Below are 18,447 nucleotides of genomic sequence, written 5' to 3'. Positions count from 1 at the left end.
ACTCACGATCTGTCTCTCCTCACCTCACAAAACTGGGATGTGACTGGTGCACGCAATCGCGGGTCACGAGCATCGGCACCCCCGCTGTGCAGTGGGCGCACGCGTGCACCTGCTATGCTACTTAAAGGGACAACATATAGCTACGACGGTTCGCGGGATCGTGCCGATCTGCCGCAGTATAATGACGGCAGCTGGTCGGCAAGTGGATGTGTGTGTGTATGTATGTATGTATATATATATATATTATATATTATATATATATATGTATATATATGTATGTGTGTATATATATATACACAGACATACATTTTTTTTTTTTTAAGTAAAGACCTCAGGGGAAAAAATATGGTGGTCGTTGCAATTTTTGTATGTCATATTTGCGCAGCAATTTTTCAAATGCTATTTTAAAAATTAAAAAAAACACTTTTGTGAATTAAAAACAAAAGACAATATTTACACCAATTTTTTTTCTTTTTTGTATAATGTGAAAGATGATGTTACGACAAGTAAATAGATACCTAACATGTCACACTTTAAAATTGCGCACACTCGTGGAATGGCGCCAAACTTCGGTACTTAAAAATCTCCATAGGCGACGCTTTAAAAATGTGTGTTACAGAGGAGATCTGGTGCTAGAATTATTGCTCTCGCTCTAACATTCGTGGGTGATACCTCACATGTGTGGGGACAGGGGCACTTTTACATTTTTTTTTTTTTTATTATTATGGTTTTATTTTATTTTTATTTTTACACTTATTTCCCTTTCATTTTTTACATTTTTTTTAATCACTTTTATTCCTATTACATCGGAAACATCCCTTGTAATAGGAATAGGATATGACAGGTCCTCTTTATCGAGATATCTGAGGTCTATAAGTCCTCACATCTCTCTGGGTCTCATGGGGTGGGGGGGGGGGGTGCTTGCCATGTTGATAGGGACAAGGGCCTCATCCCCCACAACCATGGCCAGGGCGGGGGTTTTATTGGAATCTGGGCCCCCAGATCCCGCCCCCCCATGTGAATGGGTAGGGGTAGTAGTACCCCTACCCATTCACCAAAAAAGTAATAAAAACACAGACTGTTTTTGACAATTCCTTTTGTAAAAAATAAAAAAACAATGTCCCCGATTGTAAATCCATCGTCAATCGCACCACCCACCGCACCCGCCGCTATTGACAATGGATTTACATTGGCGGGGACACTATTAAAAAAAAAAAAAGGAATTGTCAAAAACTGTCTCTGTGTTTTTATTACTTTTTTACACTTACTGATGAATGGGTAGGGGTACAATGTACCCAATACTCATTCACATGGGGGCCCAGATCAGACCCCCACAACCACCAGCCACAGTTGTGGGGGTGAGGACCTTGTCTTCCCCCCCTTTCCTGACCTGCCAGGCTGCATGCTGGGATAAGGGTCTGGTATGGATTTTAGGGAGGACCTCACACTGGTTTTAATTTTGGCGTGGGGTTCCCCTTAAAATCCATACCAGACCTGAAGGGCCTCTGCTTCAAGGTTGGAAGCGTTGTGTGTTCAGAGATGGTATTCTGCATACCTTGGATGTAACGAGAGGTTATTTGAGTTACTGTTGTCTTTCTATCATCTGGAACCAGTCTGCCCATTCTCCTCTGACATCAACAAGGCATTTTCCTCCACACAACTGCCGTTCACTGGATATTTTCTCTTTTTCCCACCATTCTCTGTAACCCCGAGAGATGGTTGTGTGTGAAAATCCCATAAATACTCAGACCTGCCTGTCTGCCACCAACAACCATGCCACGTTCAAAGTCACCGAGATCCCCTTTCTTCCCCATTCTGATGCTCGGTTTGAACTTCAGCAAGTCGTCTTCACCACGTCTAGATGCCTAAATGCATTGAGTTGCTGCCATGTGATTGGCTGATTAGCAATTTGTGTCACCGAGCAATTGAGCGGGCGTACCTAAAAAAAAAAGTGGCCGGTGAGTGTAAATTTCATTTGGGTACAGCACTGCATGACCAAGCAATTGCCAGTTAAAGTAGAGCAAAAAATACCTTGGTCATGAAGGGAGTAAAACCTTTCGGAAGTCAAATGGTTAAAGACTGTTTGCTGTTACCAACACAGCTGGCTGGTGATCTTGGGCTCCACAAAATATCACAGGGAAAGGAGGGATTTGGCTCCAAGAGAGGGCCGGTACCTCCAAATGAGGGACGATCGGGAGCTTTGCCTGTAGCAGAACCTCCAAATGAGGGACAATCGGGAGCTTTGCCTGTAGCAGAACCTCCAAATGAGGGACAATCGGGAGCTCTGCCTGTAGCAGAACCTCCAAATGAGGGACAATCGGGAGCTCTGCCTGTAGCAGAACCTCCAAATGAGGGACAATCGGGAGCTTTGCCTGTAGCAGAACCTCCAAATGAGGGACAATCGGGAGCTTTGCCTGTAGCAGAACCTCCAAATGAGGGACAATCGGGAGCTCTGCCTGTAGCAGAACCTCCAAATGAGGGACAATCGGGAGCTCTGCCTGTAGCAGAACCTCCAAATGGGGGACAATCGGGAGCTCTGCCTGTAGCAGAGGCTTTAGAAACAAAGCCGCTCCCCGCAGTGCTGAGCTCTGAGTCACATTCCATTTTCGATAAGCGATTCAGCTTTCACTTTCATTCTTCCTCCATTATTACGATGGCGTCTGCTGATGTGAGAGAAGGTCTGAACTGCTCCATCTGTCTTGACGTTTATAAGGATCCCGTAACCCTTAGGTGTGGACACAACTTCTGCCGGGTCTGCATTGACTGTACGCTGGATAAACAGGAGGCGACCGGAGGCTATTCTTGTCCGGACTGCAGGCAAAAGATTCAGGATCGATCATCCCTGTACAAAAACATAACCCTCCGTAACATCGCCGAGTGTTTTCTCACTGCTCGGCCAGATCAGGAGGAGACCGGGGTCTTCTGTACCTATTGTGACTCTCCTGTTCCTGCTTTGAAGACCTGTCTGCTGTGCGAAGCTTCTCTATGCGGCAAGCACCTAAAAAAACACAGCAAGTCACCGGAACATGTCTTGGTGGATCCAACCACGTCCCTGGAAGACAGAAAATGCCCCAACCACAAGAAAATCCTGGAGTATTACTGCACCGAGGACTCTACCTGCATCTGTGTCACCTGTTGCTTGGTTGGAGAACATAGGGGACACAAGGTGGAACCAACGGATGACGCATCTGAGAAGAAAAAGAAGAAACTGAGAACCGTTCTAAAGGAACTGACCTCAAAGAGGGAGCAGGCCGAGAGAGAAGTCCAAACCCTTCAGAGACACAACAAAAAAGTGCAGAGAAAACTGACCAGTGAAACCGAGAGGATCGCCACCCTTTTAAGAGACCTCAGAAAACAGATGGATGATCTGGAGAAGAGGGTCTTGTCGGAGATTAGCAGGCAAGAAGAACAGATGTCATTGTCCATCTCTGAGAAGATCCAGCAGCTGGAAATCAAGAAGGGTGAGCTATCCAAGAAGATGTTGTACATTGAAGAACTGTGCAACACCAAAGATTCACTGGCGGTCCTAAAGGAACAAGAATCAGGAATGAATGACCTTCCTAATCCCGAGGAATTAGAACATCAGGACACAAAGAAGGACGGTACCTTTCTTTGTAATGCTGGTGATCTGGATAAGAATCTGATCTCACTAACTCTGCATTCGGGTTTATCTAATATGGTATCACGCCTAAAGAAGGAGATCCACATAGAAGAAGCTCTTGACATATTGTTGGATGTCAACACAGTTGCCAAATTTGTTCAAATAGATGATGACCTGAAAAGGGCGTGTTATTCGAAGAACCAAGAACACCCAGATTCACCGGAGAGGTTTGAGGATTGTCAGGTCTTGAGCACAAAGAGCTTTTCATCGGGGCAGCATTTCTGGGAGGTGGAGACCAGTAAGATGGGAAGTTGGATGATAGGGGTGGCCTATGCCGGTATAGAGAGGAAAGGGGAGCACTCCTACATCGGGAACAATGACAAGTCTTGGTGTTTGTGCAAAACTAATAAGAAATACTCCGTGATGCATGATAGTAAATCTATCCAGCTATCTGACAAATTTTCTTCCCAGAGGATAGTGATCTGTCTGGATTATAAGGCCGGGTCCTTATCCTTTTATGAGCTCGGGGATACCGTCAGACCCTTATACACCTTCACCTCCACCTTCACCGAACCCCTCTACCCCGCATTCTACATATGGGATGAGTGGTTAAGAATCAGAAGCTAGATTGGTTAAAGTAAGGGGTCCATCATATAAACATTTATTGTAATATATCTATTATCTAGGCAGTCATTGCACAAATGTCGAAAGTAGACATGTGCACGGCCAAAATTCTTTTTTTTTTTTTTGTTTTTAGTTAATTTTTTTCGTTTTTCGGATCATTCGTTATGATAAAAATTAATTATTTCCAATAAATTCAGAAAAATTCTAATTAGGTACGTTCCATTCTTATAGATACTGTGTTTCGGTCATTCTTGAATTTTGAATTCTTGAAAATTTGAAAGGAAATTCCAATACCTATAATTTATTAGTTTATAAATATTATTATAGTTTGTTTTTATTATTATTATTATTATTATTTATTATTAATAAATAATAATTAAAAAACTATAATAATGCCTAATAATTTGTTTCCTTCACTAACAGCCGAATTTGAAAGGAAATGCCAATACCTATAATTTTTTAGTTTATAACTATTATTATAGTTTTTATTATTATTATTAATAATAATAATAATAAAAAACTATAATAATGGTTACTAAACTTAATAATTAAATTATAATAGAAATCAACCGAATGTTTGTTTTTTGTTCTTTCGAATTTTCGTTCTTTCGAATTATCGTTCTTTTCGGAAATTTGTTTTCTGGAAAAATTTGTTAAACGTTTATCCATTAATTCCAATTTTTCTGAAATTAACGAATATGCAGAATTTTGACGAAAAACTAATTAGGAACGAAAGGAATTGCACATGTCTAGTCAAAAGCGTTCGTGCAAGTTGAACGAAATGTCCAGTAATTTTTCTAAGAGAATAATGCCTCTATCATCAGCTCCATCTACTGTCCAAAATGTATTCTTTTTGAGAAATACCACATGTTGACCACTAGATGGAGCTGACCACCACCTTTACTGAGCCCCTCTACCCTGCATTCCACATATAGGATGAGTGGTTAAAGTGTTACTAAACCCACAACAGTAAAATCAGTGTGTATATGCAGAAGCTTGCTTGTTAATCCTGCACATTGTGTAAAAAGGCTCTTTAATCCCGTCTTCTCTGCTCCTCCCCTTCTTCCACAGTCCCGAATCCATTTGCTGATAAAACAGATCCTTGGGGGGACTTTGCACATGCTCAGTTTGGTGTGAATTTCTTAAGAGTTTTTTTTGTGAAGGTGCATGTGCTCAGCACAGGGTAGGGCTGCACGATTCTGGCTAAAATGAGAATCCAGTTTTTTGTTTTCTTTTGCTTTGAATAAAGATCACGATTCTCGCGGTGTAACATTTCACATTATAGAAAAAAATTGGGCTAACTTTACTGTTTCGTTTCTTTTTTAATTCATTAAAGTGTATTTTTTCCAAAAATAAAGCATTTGAAAGACCGCTGTGCAAATACAGTGTGGCATAACTTTTTTCAACAACTGCCATTTTATTCTCTAGGGTCTCTGCTGAAAAAAAATATATAATGTTTGGGGGTTTTAAGTAATTTTTTAGCAAAAAATACTGAAGTGTCAGAAAAATGTTTAGTCTTTAAGTGGTTAAACTGCCCTCATCTACAGACAGAAGTTTATTCCTTTGATCTAAAAAGAACAAAATGTTACAATGTTTCTCTTTATCTCCACCCAAGAATGTTGTGATAAACTTGTCAGTCGGCCTGTTTTTTATTTTTTTGGACAGCTGTCAGCAGTGAACAGAGAACTCTCTGCAATGAATCGAGGAAATGCTGTGTTAAGATCGGGAGGGGGTAGAATCATGATCTCGATTCTTTAACAATTAATCATGCAGCTCTAACTCAAGGCCAATCAGCACTGTCCAGACAGAGGGTCAGGGGTCCTGCAGCCTCATAGGACAGTCAGAGGAAAATGAAAACTTCTTCTACAAGCTTTAACCAGACACTGGTAGAAGTCACAAGACTGCTATATACTGCTGATGATAAAAGGTATTTGTAAGTTTATATTTACTAAAATAATTGCATTTCCATTTTCTGTGTACTGTGGGAAAGCAGATCTAGTGACTGCAGAGTCCTGGGGAGATCAGATATAGTGACTGCAGGCTCCTGGGGAGATCAGATATAGTGACTGCAGGCTCCTGGGGAGAGCAGATATAGTGAATGCAGAGTCCTGGGGAGATCAGATATAGTGACTGCAGGCTCCTGGGGAGAGCAGATATAGTGACTGCAGGCTCCTGGGGAGATCAGATATAGTGACTGCAGAGTCCTGGGGAGACCAGATATAGTGAATGCAGGCTCCTGGGGAAATCAGATATAGTGAATGCAGAGTCCTGGGGAGAGCAGATATAGTGAATGCAGGCTCCTGGGGAGATCAGATATAGTGAGTGCAGGCTCCTGGGGAGATCAGATATAGTGAACGCAGGGTCCTGGGGAGAGCAGATATATTGACTGCAGGCTCCAGGGAGAGCAGATATAGTGAATGCAGGCTCCAGGGAGAGCAGATATAGTGAATGCAGGCTCCTGGGGAGATCAGATATAGTGAATGCAGGCTCCTGGGGAGATCAGATATAGTGAATGCAGGCTCCAGGGAGAGCAGATATAGTGAATGCAGGCTCCAGGGAGAGCAGATATAGTGAATGCAGGCTCCTGGGGAGAGCAGATATAGTGAATGCAGGCTCCTGGGGAGATCAGATATAGTGAGTGCAGGCTCCTGGGGAGAGCAGATATAGTGAATGCAGGCTTCTGGGGAGACCAGATATAGTGAGTGCAGGCTCCTGGGGAGATCAGATATGGTGAATGCAGGCTCCTGGGGAGATCAGATATGGTGAATGCAGGCTCCTGGGGAGACCAGATATGGTGAATGCAGGCTCCTGGGGAGATCAGATATAGTGAATGCAGGCTCCTGGGGAGACCAGATATAGTGAGTGCAGGCTCCTGGGGAGATCAGATATAGTGAATGCAGGCTCCTGGGGAGACCAGATATAGTGAATGCAGGCTCCTGGGGAGATCAGATATAGTGAATGCAGGCTCCTGGGGAGATCAGATATAGTGAATGCAGGCTCCTGGGGAGACCAGATATAGTGAGTGCAGGCTCCTGGGGAGATCAGATATAGTGAATGCAGGCTCCTGGGGAGACCAGATATAGTGAGTGCAGGCTCCTGGGGAGATCAGATATAGTGAATGCAGGCTCCTGGGGAGATCAGATATAGTGAATGCAGGCTCCTGGGGAGATCAGATATAGTGAATGCAGGCTCCTGGGGAGATCGGATATAGTGAATGCAGAGTCCTGGGGAGAGCAGATATAGTGACTGCAGGCTCCTGGGGAGATCAGATATAGTGAATGCAGGCTCCTGGGGAGACCAGATATAGTGAGTGCAGGCTCCTGGGGAGATCAGATATAGTGAATGCAGGCTCCTGGGGAGACCAGATATAGTGAATGCAGGCTCCTGGGGAGATCAGATATAGTGAATGCAGGCTCCTGGGGAGATCAGATATAGTGAATGCAGGCTCCTGGGGAGATCGGATATAGTGAATGCAGAGTCCTGGGGAGAGCAGATATAGTGACTGCGGAGTCCTGGGGAGATCAGATATAGTGACTGCAGGCTCCTGGGGAGATCAGATATAGTGAATGCAGAGTCCTGGGGAGATCAGATATAGTGACTGCAGGCTCCTGGGGAGATCAGATATAGTGACTGCAGGCTCCTGGGGAGATCAGATATAGTGACTGCAGGCTCCTGGGGAGACCAGATATAGTGACTGCAGACTCCTGGGGAGATCAGATATAGTGAATGCAGGCTCCTGGGGAGAGCAGATATAGTGATAGTGAGCGCAGGCTCCTGGGGAGATCAGATATAGGGAATGCAGGCTCCTGGGGAGATCAGATATAGGAAATGCAGGCTCCTGGGGAGATCAGATATAGTGAATGCAGGCTCCTGGGGAGATCAGATATAGTGAATGCAGGCTCCTGGGGAGACCAGATATAGTGAATGCAGGCTCCTGGGGAGACCAGATATAGTGAATGCAGGCTCCTGGGGAGATCAGATATAGTGAGTGCAGGCTCCTGGGGAGATCAGATATAGTGAGTGCAGGTTCCTGGGGAGATCAGATATAGTGACTGCAGGCTCCTGGGGAGATCAGATATAGTGACTGCAGGCTCCTGGGGAGATCAGATATAGTGAGTGCAGGCTCCTGGGGAGAGCAGATATAGTGAGTGCAGAGTCCTGGGGAGATCAGATATAGTGACTGCAGAGTCCTGGGGAGATCAGATATAGTGACTGCAGGCTCCTGGGGAGATCAGATATAGTGACTGCAGGCTCCTGGGTTTAGTAACACTTTAAGAATCAAAAGCTAGATTGGTTAAAATAAGGAGTCTATTATATAAACATTCATTGCACAAATGACGAAAGCATTTGTGCAAGTTGAACGAAATGTTCTGTAATTTTTCTAAAAGGATAAAAGATTCTAACTGTGGGGGGGAGGGGACTAACTGAAGGAAGAGAGAGATCGCTGTTCCTGATCACTAGGAACAGCAGACCTCTCTTTTCCTCCCCTGTCAGAACGGGGATCTGTCTGTTTCCTTTGACAGATCCCTGTTCTGGCTCTCTTTCAAGCGATCGCAGGTGGCCGGCAGACACCTCCTGCATTCTGGAGGAAGGAGCACAGGGAGCACCTTTTTGCACGGCAGCGGTCAGTCTGGGGGGGAGGGGGAGTGTTAGATGGACTAATAGATTTAAATACACCAACAAACTGAAGGTGAACTGCAGCTCACATTTTATAAACAGTTACAGTTTTGTTCCTTTTGGGATAAAGGTTTTACATAAAAGCTGATCATTGTAAGTACCTCCTGTCGGTGGTAAATGTTTTGTCTCAACCCTGTAACTGCTACATCTGCAGGAGAGCATGTTCCTGTTGAAAAACAACAGACCTACTGGCCAGATCACCTGCTGAAAACAAAAGAAAGAAAGCCTAAAAAAAAAGGAAACTAATGCAGCCGTCACATCTAAGAATTGGGAAGCTGCAATGTAAGAAAGGTTTGCTTTTGGGTCTAATATTGCTTTAGGTTGCGACTGTGCAAGAGGAAAAATGTGGGACTTTGAGTGAAACGTGCGGCAAGACATGTCTCCATCCCTATATCATAGCAAAGAGGGGGGGGGTTCCGGGACTTTAAATGAGGTGGGTGGGAGTGGCTAAATGATAAGTCGGTTTTGAAAAGGATACCTTTTATTGTCAAAAAGGATCACAGCATAACATAAATGCAATGAGTACATATCCCAATCACATGTTAAAAATCCATGTATGGTGAAAACAATAATGCAGCATGGCAGGCCCATAGTATGGTGAGTGGATAAGATCTTCCATGTGGAAACAAAATAAGATCACAGAAATCTAGTACATACAGTATATTAGAATCAATAAATCATCTACAGAATGGGTGCTTCCAGTAATTCCGACGCGTTTCGTCAATATGAAATTACACTCTTCAGGGGCAGGCGCACTTGGGCCTACAACAAAACATGAATAAGTCAATATGTACCATGTGTAAATGGTATAACTGCGCTAACCCAATCAAATAAAGTAAAATGGCAAGCAGCTACACTAGAATGTGACTAAAATTCGAATAGGATCATGTGAAGAATGCAGCCCTAAAACAAAATATATATATAAAACACATATGTGTGAACTAACAGAGTTCAGTGATGAAAAGGTTTGATCCAGTTCATTGTGTATGTGAAAAAAACATAAAAAGATGAGATGGATGACAAATCTAATAAGACTGAGGAAATCCTCCGACATGCGATTGGTCTAATAATGGCTCTTGAAGTGAAGAAGGTGTAAACACTCTTACCGGATCAGGTGGATTCCAATGCCAATGACAAGGAATCAAACAGGCTTAAGGATCCAGACGGATGGTTCTCCCAGGTGGTGATAGGGGTCCTAGATCTCCAAAGGTGTTTCCTCTAGACTGGAACAGCTGTGATGATGTCCACCGGACCGAGGAAAACAACACATATAGTGGGAACGTCCAGATCTCTCATGGAACCAAAAAGGTATGGGGAAAAAAAATATAGAATGCTCCGATGGTGCAGATCAGAAAGGTACATTTATTGGAACCAACCAATATACAATGGTATAAAAAGTGATCACATAAAAGATTATAAAAGCAATGTAGGGAACAAAGAGCCTTTTCCAACGCGTTTCGTCCAATTTGGACTTCTACAGGGGTCCAAATTGGACGAAACGCGTCGGTCAAGGCTCTTCGTTCCCTACATTGCTTTTATGATCTTTTAGGTACCATGGTTGAAACCATATGTGGGAGAAGTATATACCTATAGGGAGAGGGATGTAAACTCATCCCTATGGATACCGACCCTGTAGCGCCTGAGTCTGTGCATCCAGACAGGGAGGTATCGTTCCCGGGAGCCGAGGTTGTAACCCGACATTGAAAAGACTGGGAGCGTACGATGATCCCAACAAAGATGAGAAACACATAACCAAATGGTGGTAGGTGTGGGTTCAAATTCTAGAAATTAGTTACAATCGGTGCATTGTAAATACGTATTGTAGTGTACCACTACTGAAGTGTAATATAATAGAGACCCAACACCACAAGCCAAATAAAGGATAGGAGTCTGATATAATAGATGAACTAGAGGGACTAAAGCCTGAGTAAAGATGTGGGTTAAAAAACCATCATGAAAGGAAATGGGGGGGGGGGGGAGAAAAAAAGTGTGAAAAAGGACAACTACTAAATACTAACGGGACATAGGTTTAAAAAAGGTGAGCAAATAATTATGGGGACAGACCATATTGGCCCCATAAAGAATGAGGAAGGACATCTGGTTACAAAGGATGAGGAGATGGCGAAGGTATTGAATTTATTCTTCTCCTCAGTCTTCACAAGGGAATCGGGGGGGCTTCAGTAACCAAAACTGCAGTGTTTATCCTCAGGACACAACACAGGAAGCACCTCCATGGTTAACAGAGGACAGAATTAAAATTAGACTTGGGAAACTTAACATTAATAAATCACCGGGACCAGATGGCTTGCATCCGAGGGTACTTAGGGAACTCAGTCAAGTGATTGCCAGACCGTTGTTCCTAATTTTTACAGACAGTCTATTGACTGGAATGGTACCAGCTGATTGAAGAAAAGCCAATGTAGCACCAATATTTAAAAAGGGCCCAAAATACATCCCTGGGAATTACAGACCAGTTAGCCTAACATCAATAGTATGCAAACTCTTGGAGGGGATGATAAGGGACTATATACAAGATTTTAGTAATAAGAATGATATCATTAGCAGTAATCCGCATGGATTCATGAAGAATCGTTCTTGCCAAACCAATCTATTAACCCTCTATGAGGAGGTGAGTTGCCATCTAGATAAAGGAAGGCCCGTAGACGTGGTGTATCTGGATTTTGCAAAAGCATTTGACACAGTTCCCCATAAACGTTTACTGTGCAAAATAAGGTGCGTTGGCATGGACCATAGGGTGAGTACATGGATTGAAAACTGGCTACAAGGGCGAGTTCAGAGGGTGGTGATAAATGGGGAGTACTCGGAATGGTCAGGGGTGGGTAGTGGGGTTCCCCAGGGTTCTGTGCTGGGACCAATCCTATTTAATTTGTTTATAAACGATCTGGAGGATGGGATAAACAGTTCAATCTCTGTATTTGCAGACGATACTAAGCTAAGCAGGGCAATAACTTCTCCGCAGGATGTGGAAACCTTGCAAAAAGACCTGAACAAATTAATGGGGTGGGCGACTACATGGCAAATGAGGTTCAATGTAGAAAAATGTAAAATAATACATTTGGGTGGTAAAAATCTGAATGCAATCTATAGACTGGGGGGAGAACCTCTGGGGGAATCTAGGATGGAAAAGGACCTGGGGGTCCTAGTAGATTATAGGCTCAGCAATGACATGCAATGCCAAGCTGCTGCTAACAAAGCAAACAGAATATTGGCATTAAAAAGGGATTAACTCCAGAGATAAAACGATAATTCTCCCGCTCTACAAGACTCTGGTCCGGCCGCACCTGGAGTATGCGGTCCAGTTCTGGGCACCAGTCCTCAGGAAGGATGTACTGGAAATGGAGCGAGTACAAAGAAGGGCAACTAAGCTAATAAAGGGTCTGGAGGATCTTAGTTATGAGGAAAGGTTGTGAGCACTGAACTTATTCTCTCTGGAGAAGAGACGCTTGAGAGGAGATATGATTTCAACTTACAAATAGCGGACTGGTGACCCCACAATAGGGAGGAAAGTTTTTCACAGAAGAGAGTTTAATAAGACTCGTGGCCACTCATTACAATTAGAAGAAAAGAGGTTTAACCTTAAACTACATAGAGGGTTCTTTACTGTAAGAGCGGCAAGGATGTGGAATTCCCTTCCACAGGCGGTGGTCTCAGCGGGGAGCATCGATAGCTTCAAGAAACTATTAGATAATCACCTGAATGACCGCAATATACAGGGATATACAATGTAATACTGACACATAATCACACACATAGGTTGGACGTGATGGACTTGTGTCTTTTTTCAACCTCACCTACTATGTAACTATGTAATACTATGTAACTATATGTAATTACCTGATATAGTGGTGAAAAATCTATTTGTATGTGGTCCATGTTAGTGCGGTGAGGGAAAGGATGTGCTGCCTGGTGGAAAGGCTGACAGTGAATGGGAAGATTATATGTGCACAGAGTAACCAGCCGGCTCCACAGAGGTGCAACAATTAGGGAAGGGGAACATACCTGCCAGAGGGACGTCCGCCGCTCCTCAAGCTAGGCATATTCCCACCCGCGTGTTGACGCTGATGGGAAAACACAAACACCGGTGCCAAAACGCCAAATGACATCACACGCATGGTGTGGAGGTGTGGTGCCGATGCCAGGAGAGACCAGCCTGCCTAGTCCTCCACAACAGCAGATGCTGATAGGGAGGGAAAGGTGGGGGTGGGGCTCTCACTGGCATCGCAATTCCCGGGTAATGACAACAAAACACAGCCCAACATATCTGGATCACAGCAGACTGAAGAGGGTCCATCTCTGGCCTGGGATTGTCATAGACTTTGAAGAAAATATGTCAAAGAAGCCTACATTCAGAGGCAGACCAGGACCAGCCTTGCCCTGTATATATAGTATATATTATACAATTCTACATGGTCACAGACTACCTAATAGACACTACACGCACCTCCATCCCTAATTTGGTTTATAAAAGAGGACAAATTTGGGACTTTAAGTGAAACATGCGGGAACACATGTCTCCATCCCTATATCAGCTCCCGGGAATGATACCTCCCTGTCTGGATGCACAGACTCTACAGCAGGGGGTCTCAAACTGGCGGCCCCTCCAGCTGTTACGGGAACTACAAGTCCCATCATGCCTCTGCCTGAGTCATGCTTGTAACTGTCAGCCTTGCAAAGCCTCATGGGACTTGTAGTTGCGCAACAGCTGGAGGGGCCGCCACTTTGAGACCCCCTGCTCTACAGGCTTGTAAGTATCCATAGGGATGAGTTTACATCCCTCTCCCTATAGGTATATACTTCTCCCACATATGGTTTCAATCATGGTACATATTGACTTATTCATGTTTTGTTGTAGACCCAAGTGCACCTGCCCCTGACGAGTGTAATTTCATATACACGAAACGCGTTGGGCTTACTGGATACACCCATTCTGTAGATGATTTATTGATCCTAATATACTGTATGTACTAAAATTCTGTTATCTTATTTTGTTTCCACATAGAAGATCTTATCCACGCACCATACTATGAGTCTGCCATGCTGTATTATTGTTTTCACCATACATGTGATTGTGATATTTACTCATTGCATTTATGTTATGCTGCGATCCTTTTCAAAAGCGACTTATCATTTAGCCACTCCCACCCACCTCATTCACAATCCCCCTCTTTCCTATGTTGACCTTTATTTTGCTGATAATGTTCTGTTGGCTTTCTTTCTTCCTTCCTATTTCTCTGCTGTTGTATTTTTATCATGTGATTTGTTAATATTTAATACAGAATTTATGTGCCAAAAAATAAAATTACTCAGAAGTTGGATTTTTTTTTTTAAACTTAAAGAGAAACTTTGATTTTATTATTTTAGTTATTATTATTTTTTTTACATATAATGTAGCTGCGGACTTACCAGTGCCCGGGGGACAATGCTGTGTCCCTACCACAGCCAGTTCTTCTTACTGCTGAGGGGCCCCAGTGCTGCCATCTTCAATGTGGGAGCTGGCTGTGGTTAACGGAGGAACTATTTAAAAACGGAACAAAGTCTTTACCAAGTAACTGTAGACCTGTTAGTGTAACTTTTATAGTCGGGAAGATACCAGAGAGTTTAATAAAAGACCACATAGGCGAGTTCTTGCTGGAAAATAATATTTTAAGCAACAGACAGCATGGATTCATGAAAGACAGAAGTTTTCAAACAAATCTTACTGTGGACGTGGTATACCTGGACAGAGGGGTGGCTGTGGACGTGGTATACCTGGACAGAGGGGTGGCTGTGGACGTGGTATACTTGGAAAGAGGGGTGACTCTGGACATGGCATAATTGGGCAGAGGGGTGGCTGTGGACGTGGTATACTTGGACAGAGGGGTGGCTGTGGACATGGTATAGCACTGAACTTATTCTCTCTGGAGAAGAGACGCTTGAGAGGGGATATGATTTCAATTTACAAATACTGTACTGCTGACCCCACAATAGGGATAAAACTTTTTCGCAGAAGAGAGTTTAATAAGACTCGTGGCCACTCATTGCAATTAGAGGAAAAGAGGTTTAACCTTAAACTACGTAGAGGGTTCTTTACTGTAAGAGCGGCAAGGATGTGGAATTCCCTTCCACAGGCGGTGGTCTCAGCGGGGAGCATTGATAGCTTCAAGAAACTATTAGATAATCACCTGAATGACCGCAATATACAGGGATATGTAATGTAATACTGACACATAATCACACACATAGGTTGGACTTGATGGACTTGTGTCTTTTTTCAACCTCACCTACTATGTAACTATGTAACTATATGTATACTTGGACAGAGGGGTGGCTGTGGACGTGTTATACTTGGACAGAGGGATGGCTGTAGACGTGTTATACTTGGACAGAGGGGTGACTGTGGACGTGGTATACTTGGACAGAGGGGTGACTGTGGACGTGGTATACTTGGACAGAGGGGTGACTGTGGACGTGGTATACTTGGACAGAGGGGTGACTGTGGATGTGGTATACCTGGACAGAGGGGTGGCTGTGGATGTGGTATACTTGGACAGAGGGGTGGCTGTGGACATGGTATACCTGGACAGAGGGGTGGCTGTGGATGTGGTATACTTGGACAGAGGGGTGGCTGTGGACATGGTATACCTGGACAGAGGGGTGGCTGTGGACGTGGTAGACTTGGAAAGAGGGGTGGCTGTGGACATGGTATACTTGGACAGAGGGGTGGCTGTGGACATGGTATACTTGGACAGAGGGGAGTCTGTTGACGTGTTATACTTGGACAGAAGGGTGACTGTGGACGTGGTATACTTGGACAGAGGGGTGACTGTGGACGTGGTATACTTGGACAGAGGTTGGCTGTGGTTGTGGTGTACTTGGACAGAGGGGTGGCTGTGGTATACTTGGACAGAGGGGTGGCTGTAGACATGTTATACTTGGACAGAGGGGTGACTGTGGACGTGGTATACTTGGACAGAGGGGTGGCTGTGGACGTGGTATACTTGGACAGAGGGGTGGCTGTGGTATACTTGGACAGAGGGGTGGCTGTAGACATGTTATACTTGGACAGAGGGGTGACTGTGGACGTGGTATACTTGGACAGAGGGGTGGCTGTGGACGTGGTATACTTGGACAGAGGGGTGGCTGTGGATGTGGTATACTTGGACAGAGGGGTGGCTGTAGACATGTTATACTTGGACAGAGGGGTGACTGTGGACGTGGTATACTTGGACAGAGGGGTGGCTGTGGACGTGGTATACTTGGACAGAGGGGTGGCTGTGGACGTGGTATACTTGGACAGAGGGGTGGCTGTGGTATACTTGGACAGAGGGGTGGCTGTGGACGTGGTATACTTGGACAGAGGGGTGACTGTGGATGTGATATACTTGGACAGAGGGGTGGCTGTGGACGTGGTATACTTGGACAGAGGGGTGGCTGTGGACGTGGTATACTTGGACAGAGGGGTGGCTGTGGTATACTTGGACAGAGGGGTGGCTGTGGACGTGGTATACTTGGACAGAGGGGTGACTGTGGATGTGATATACTTGGACAGAGGGGTGGCTGTGGATGTGATATACTTGGACAGAGGGGTGGCTGTGGATGTGGTATACCTGGACAGAGGGGTGGTTGTGGACGGGATATACTTGGGACAGAGGGATGACCGTGGACGTAGTATACTTGGACAGAGGGGTGGCTGTGGACGTGGTATACTTGGACACAGTTCCCCACACACGGCTAATGTGTAAGGTAAAGTTTACAGACTGTTATCTTAAACTAGCAGGGCTTTACCGCTAACGCACCCCTCCCGCCCACGTCCCAGTGTGAATGTAAAGAGACTACAACCCAAATATTGGGGACACACCTGCCTTCCAGGACCCATCTAATTCATACACAGGTGATAAGTGTACTATACATCCCAAGACAATCTATTTTATATTGTGCTCTGTGTGTTTCTGTTTATTCTGTAGTTCAAGGACTATGTGGTTAATCAACAGCTCACATGAAAAATTCAATTTTTTATGGATATTGATACACGCCTTGCAGAAAACATAAAAAAGTGACATTTTACTGGCATTTTTACATTACCACGTAGCAACCCAGACTATAAATCCCCTAATTTTTATTCCGCTTTGTTTGCTTTTCTGCTTATTGTGCAGCTCTAGAGCGATATATTGGTAATCAAGAGCTCACATGCAAAGATCAGAAGTATATTTTTATGGACATTGATACACTTCCTGTACAAAAAAAGATAAAAAGTGGCATATTTACTGACATTTTTATATCACCATATAGCAACCCAGACTATAAATCCCAAGGTAGTCAAATTTTTATTCTGCTTTGTGCGTTTCTGTTTATTCTACACGATATGGGTAATCAATAACTTACATGCAAAGTTCAGAAGTACATTTTCATGGTAATTGATACACGCCCTGTACAAAAGATAAAAAGTCGTATTTTCACAGATCGTCTCACATTCCCGCTGTCAGCAATGGATACGGTGGCACTTCTAGATGAGCTGAATTGTTCCATCTGCCTGAACATATACAGAGATCCGGTGGCACTGAGATGTGGGCACAGCTTCTGCCGGGTCTGTATCACCAGTTTCTTGGAAACCCAGAAGTCTTCTAAAACGTACAAATGTCCCAGATGTAGGAAACAATTTGAAGGGGAACTGTCGGTGCAGGAGAACATATCCCTCTGTCATATAGCGGATCACTTCTTGTCTACCCAGCCAAAGCAAGAGGACACCGGGATCATCTGCAACTATTGTATTCATTCTCAAGTACCGGCTGTTAAAACCTGTGTGCTTTGTGAAGCTTCACTGTGTGATAATCATGTGAGAGTCCACAGCAAGTCATCAGAACATGTCCTCTCGGACCCTACCACCTCCTTGGAGAGCAGAAAATGTTCTGTCCACAATGAGATCCTTAAGTATTTCTGCTCTGATGAGAACGTCTGCATATGTGCAACTTGCTTCATTGCTGGAGACCACAAAGGCCACCAAGTAGAGGTTCTACCAGAGGCTGCTGTTAAAATGAAAGAGACCTTGAAGGAAGAACTGGAAAAACTGATCTCCAAAAAGAATAAAACTAAGGAAAGTCTTCAAGTTCTACAGAAGAGCAAGACAATGGTGCCGGAAACCGCGGCTGACATTAGAGGGAAAGTCATCAACGTTCTGAAGAACATCAGGGAACAGTTGGATGGGTTAGAAAAGAAAGCCTTAACTCAGCTTTCAACACTGGAAGAAAAGAAATTAAAAGCAGTCTCCAATCTGATCCGAAAGCTGGAAAGAACCCAGAAAGACCTGACCAAGGAAATTGCTGAGGAAATTTGTGAAATGACCGACCCTTTAAGTGTCCTACAAGCGTGTGAAACCAACATGGATGAGGTGGAAGAACAAGAGACTAATATAACAGATGAACAAATTTGTTCTGCAGGAAAATTAGATGAAGGCCTGGTTTTAGAAACTTTGCATATAGGATTCTGTGATATTATGACTGATATCAAGAAACATCTTCAGATGTACGAAGAAACTAATTTAACGCTGG

General features: G+C 44.0%; 2 protein-coding genes across 2 annotated transcripts in view; one reads left to right on the top strand and one right to left on the bottom strand.

Annotated features, from left to right (window-relative positions):
• Positions 1-2,583: 2,583 nt before the first annotated feature.
• LOC141113734 (E3 ubiquitin/ISG15 ligase TRIM25-like) lies at positions 2,584-5,606 on the top strand. The gene has a single exon (XM_073607018.1). It carries the CDS (start codon positions 2,654-2,656, stop codon positions 4,226-4,228), a length of 1,575 nt encoding a protein of 524 aa, XP_073463119.1. The 5' UTR covers positions 2,584-2,653; the 3' UTR covers positions 4,229-5,606.
• Positions 5,607-9,642: 4,036 nt separating this feature from the next.
• LOC141113417 (E3 ubiquitin/ISG15 ligase TRIM25-like) overlaps positions 9,643-18,447 on the bottom strand; it is a 102,375-nt gene continuing 93,570 nt past the window's right edge. The window contains exons 2-3 of the mRNA XM_073606475.1: positions 15,248-15,435; positions 9,643-9,664 (exon numbers count right to left, since the gene is read on the bottom strand). Coding sequence (XP_073462576.1) covers positions 9,643-9,664; positions 15,248-15,435 — 210 coding nt within the window. The remainder of the gene's footprint in view (positions 9,665-15,247; positions 15,436-18,447) is intronic.

The sequence above is a fragment of the Aquarana catesbeiana genome, linkage group LG12 (assembly GCF_042186555.1).
Source record: "Aquarana catesbeiana isolate 2022-GZ linkage group LG12, ASM4218655v1, whole genome shotgun sequence".
NCBI classification, from domain to species: Eukaryota; Metazoa; Chordata; class Amphibia; order Anura; family Ranidae; genus Aquarana; species Aquarana catesbeiana.
Note: the sequence above shows the minus strand (reverse complement) of the source record. Positions and strands in the feature narration are given on the sequence as shown.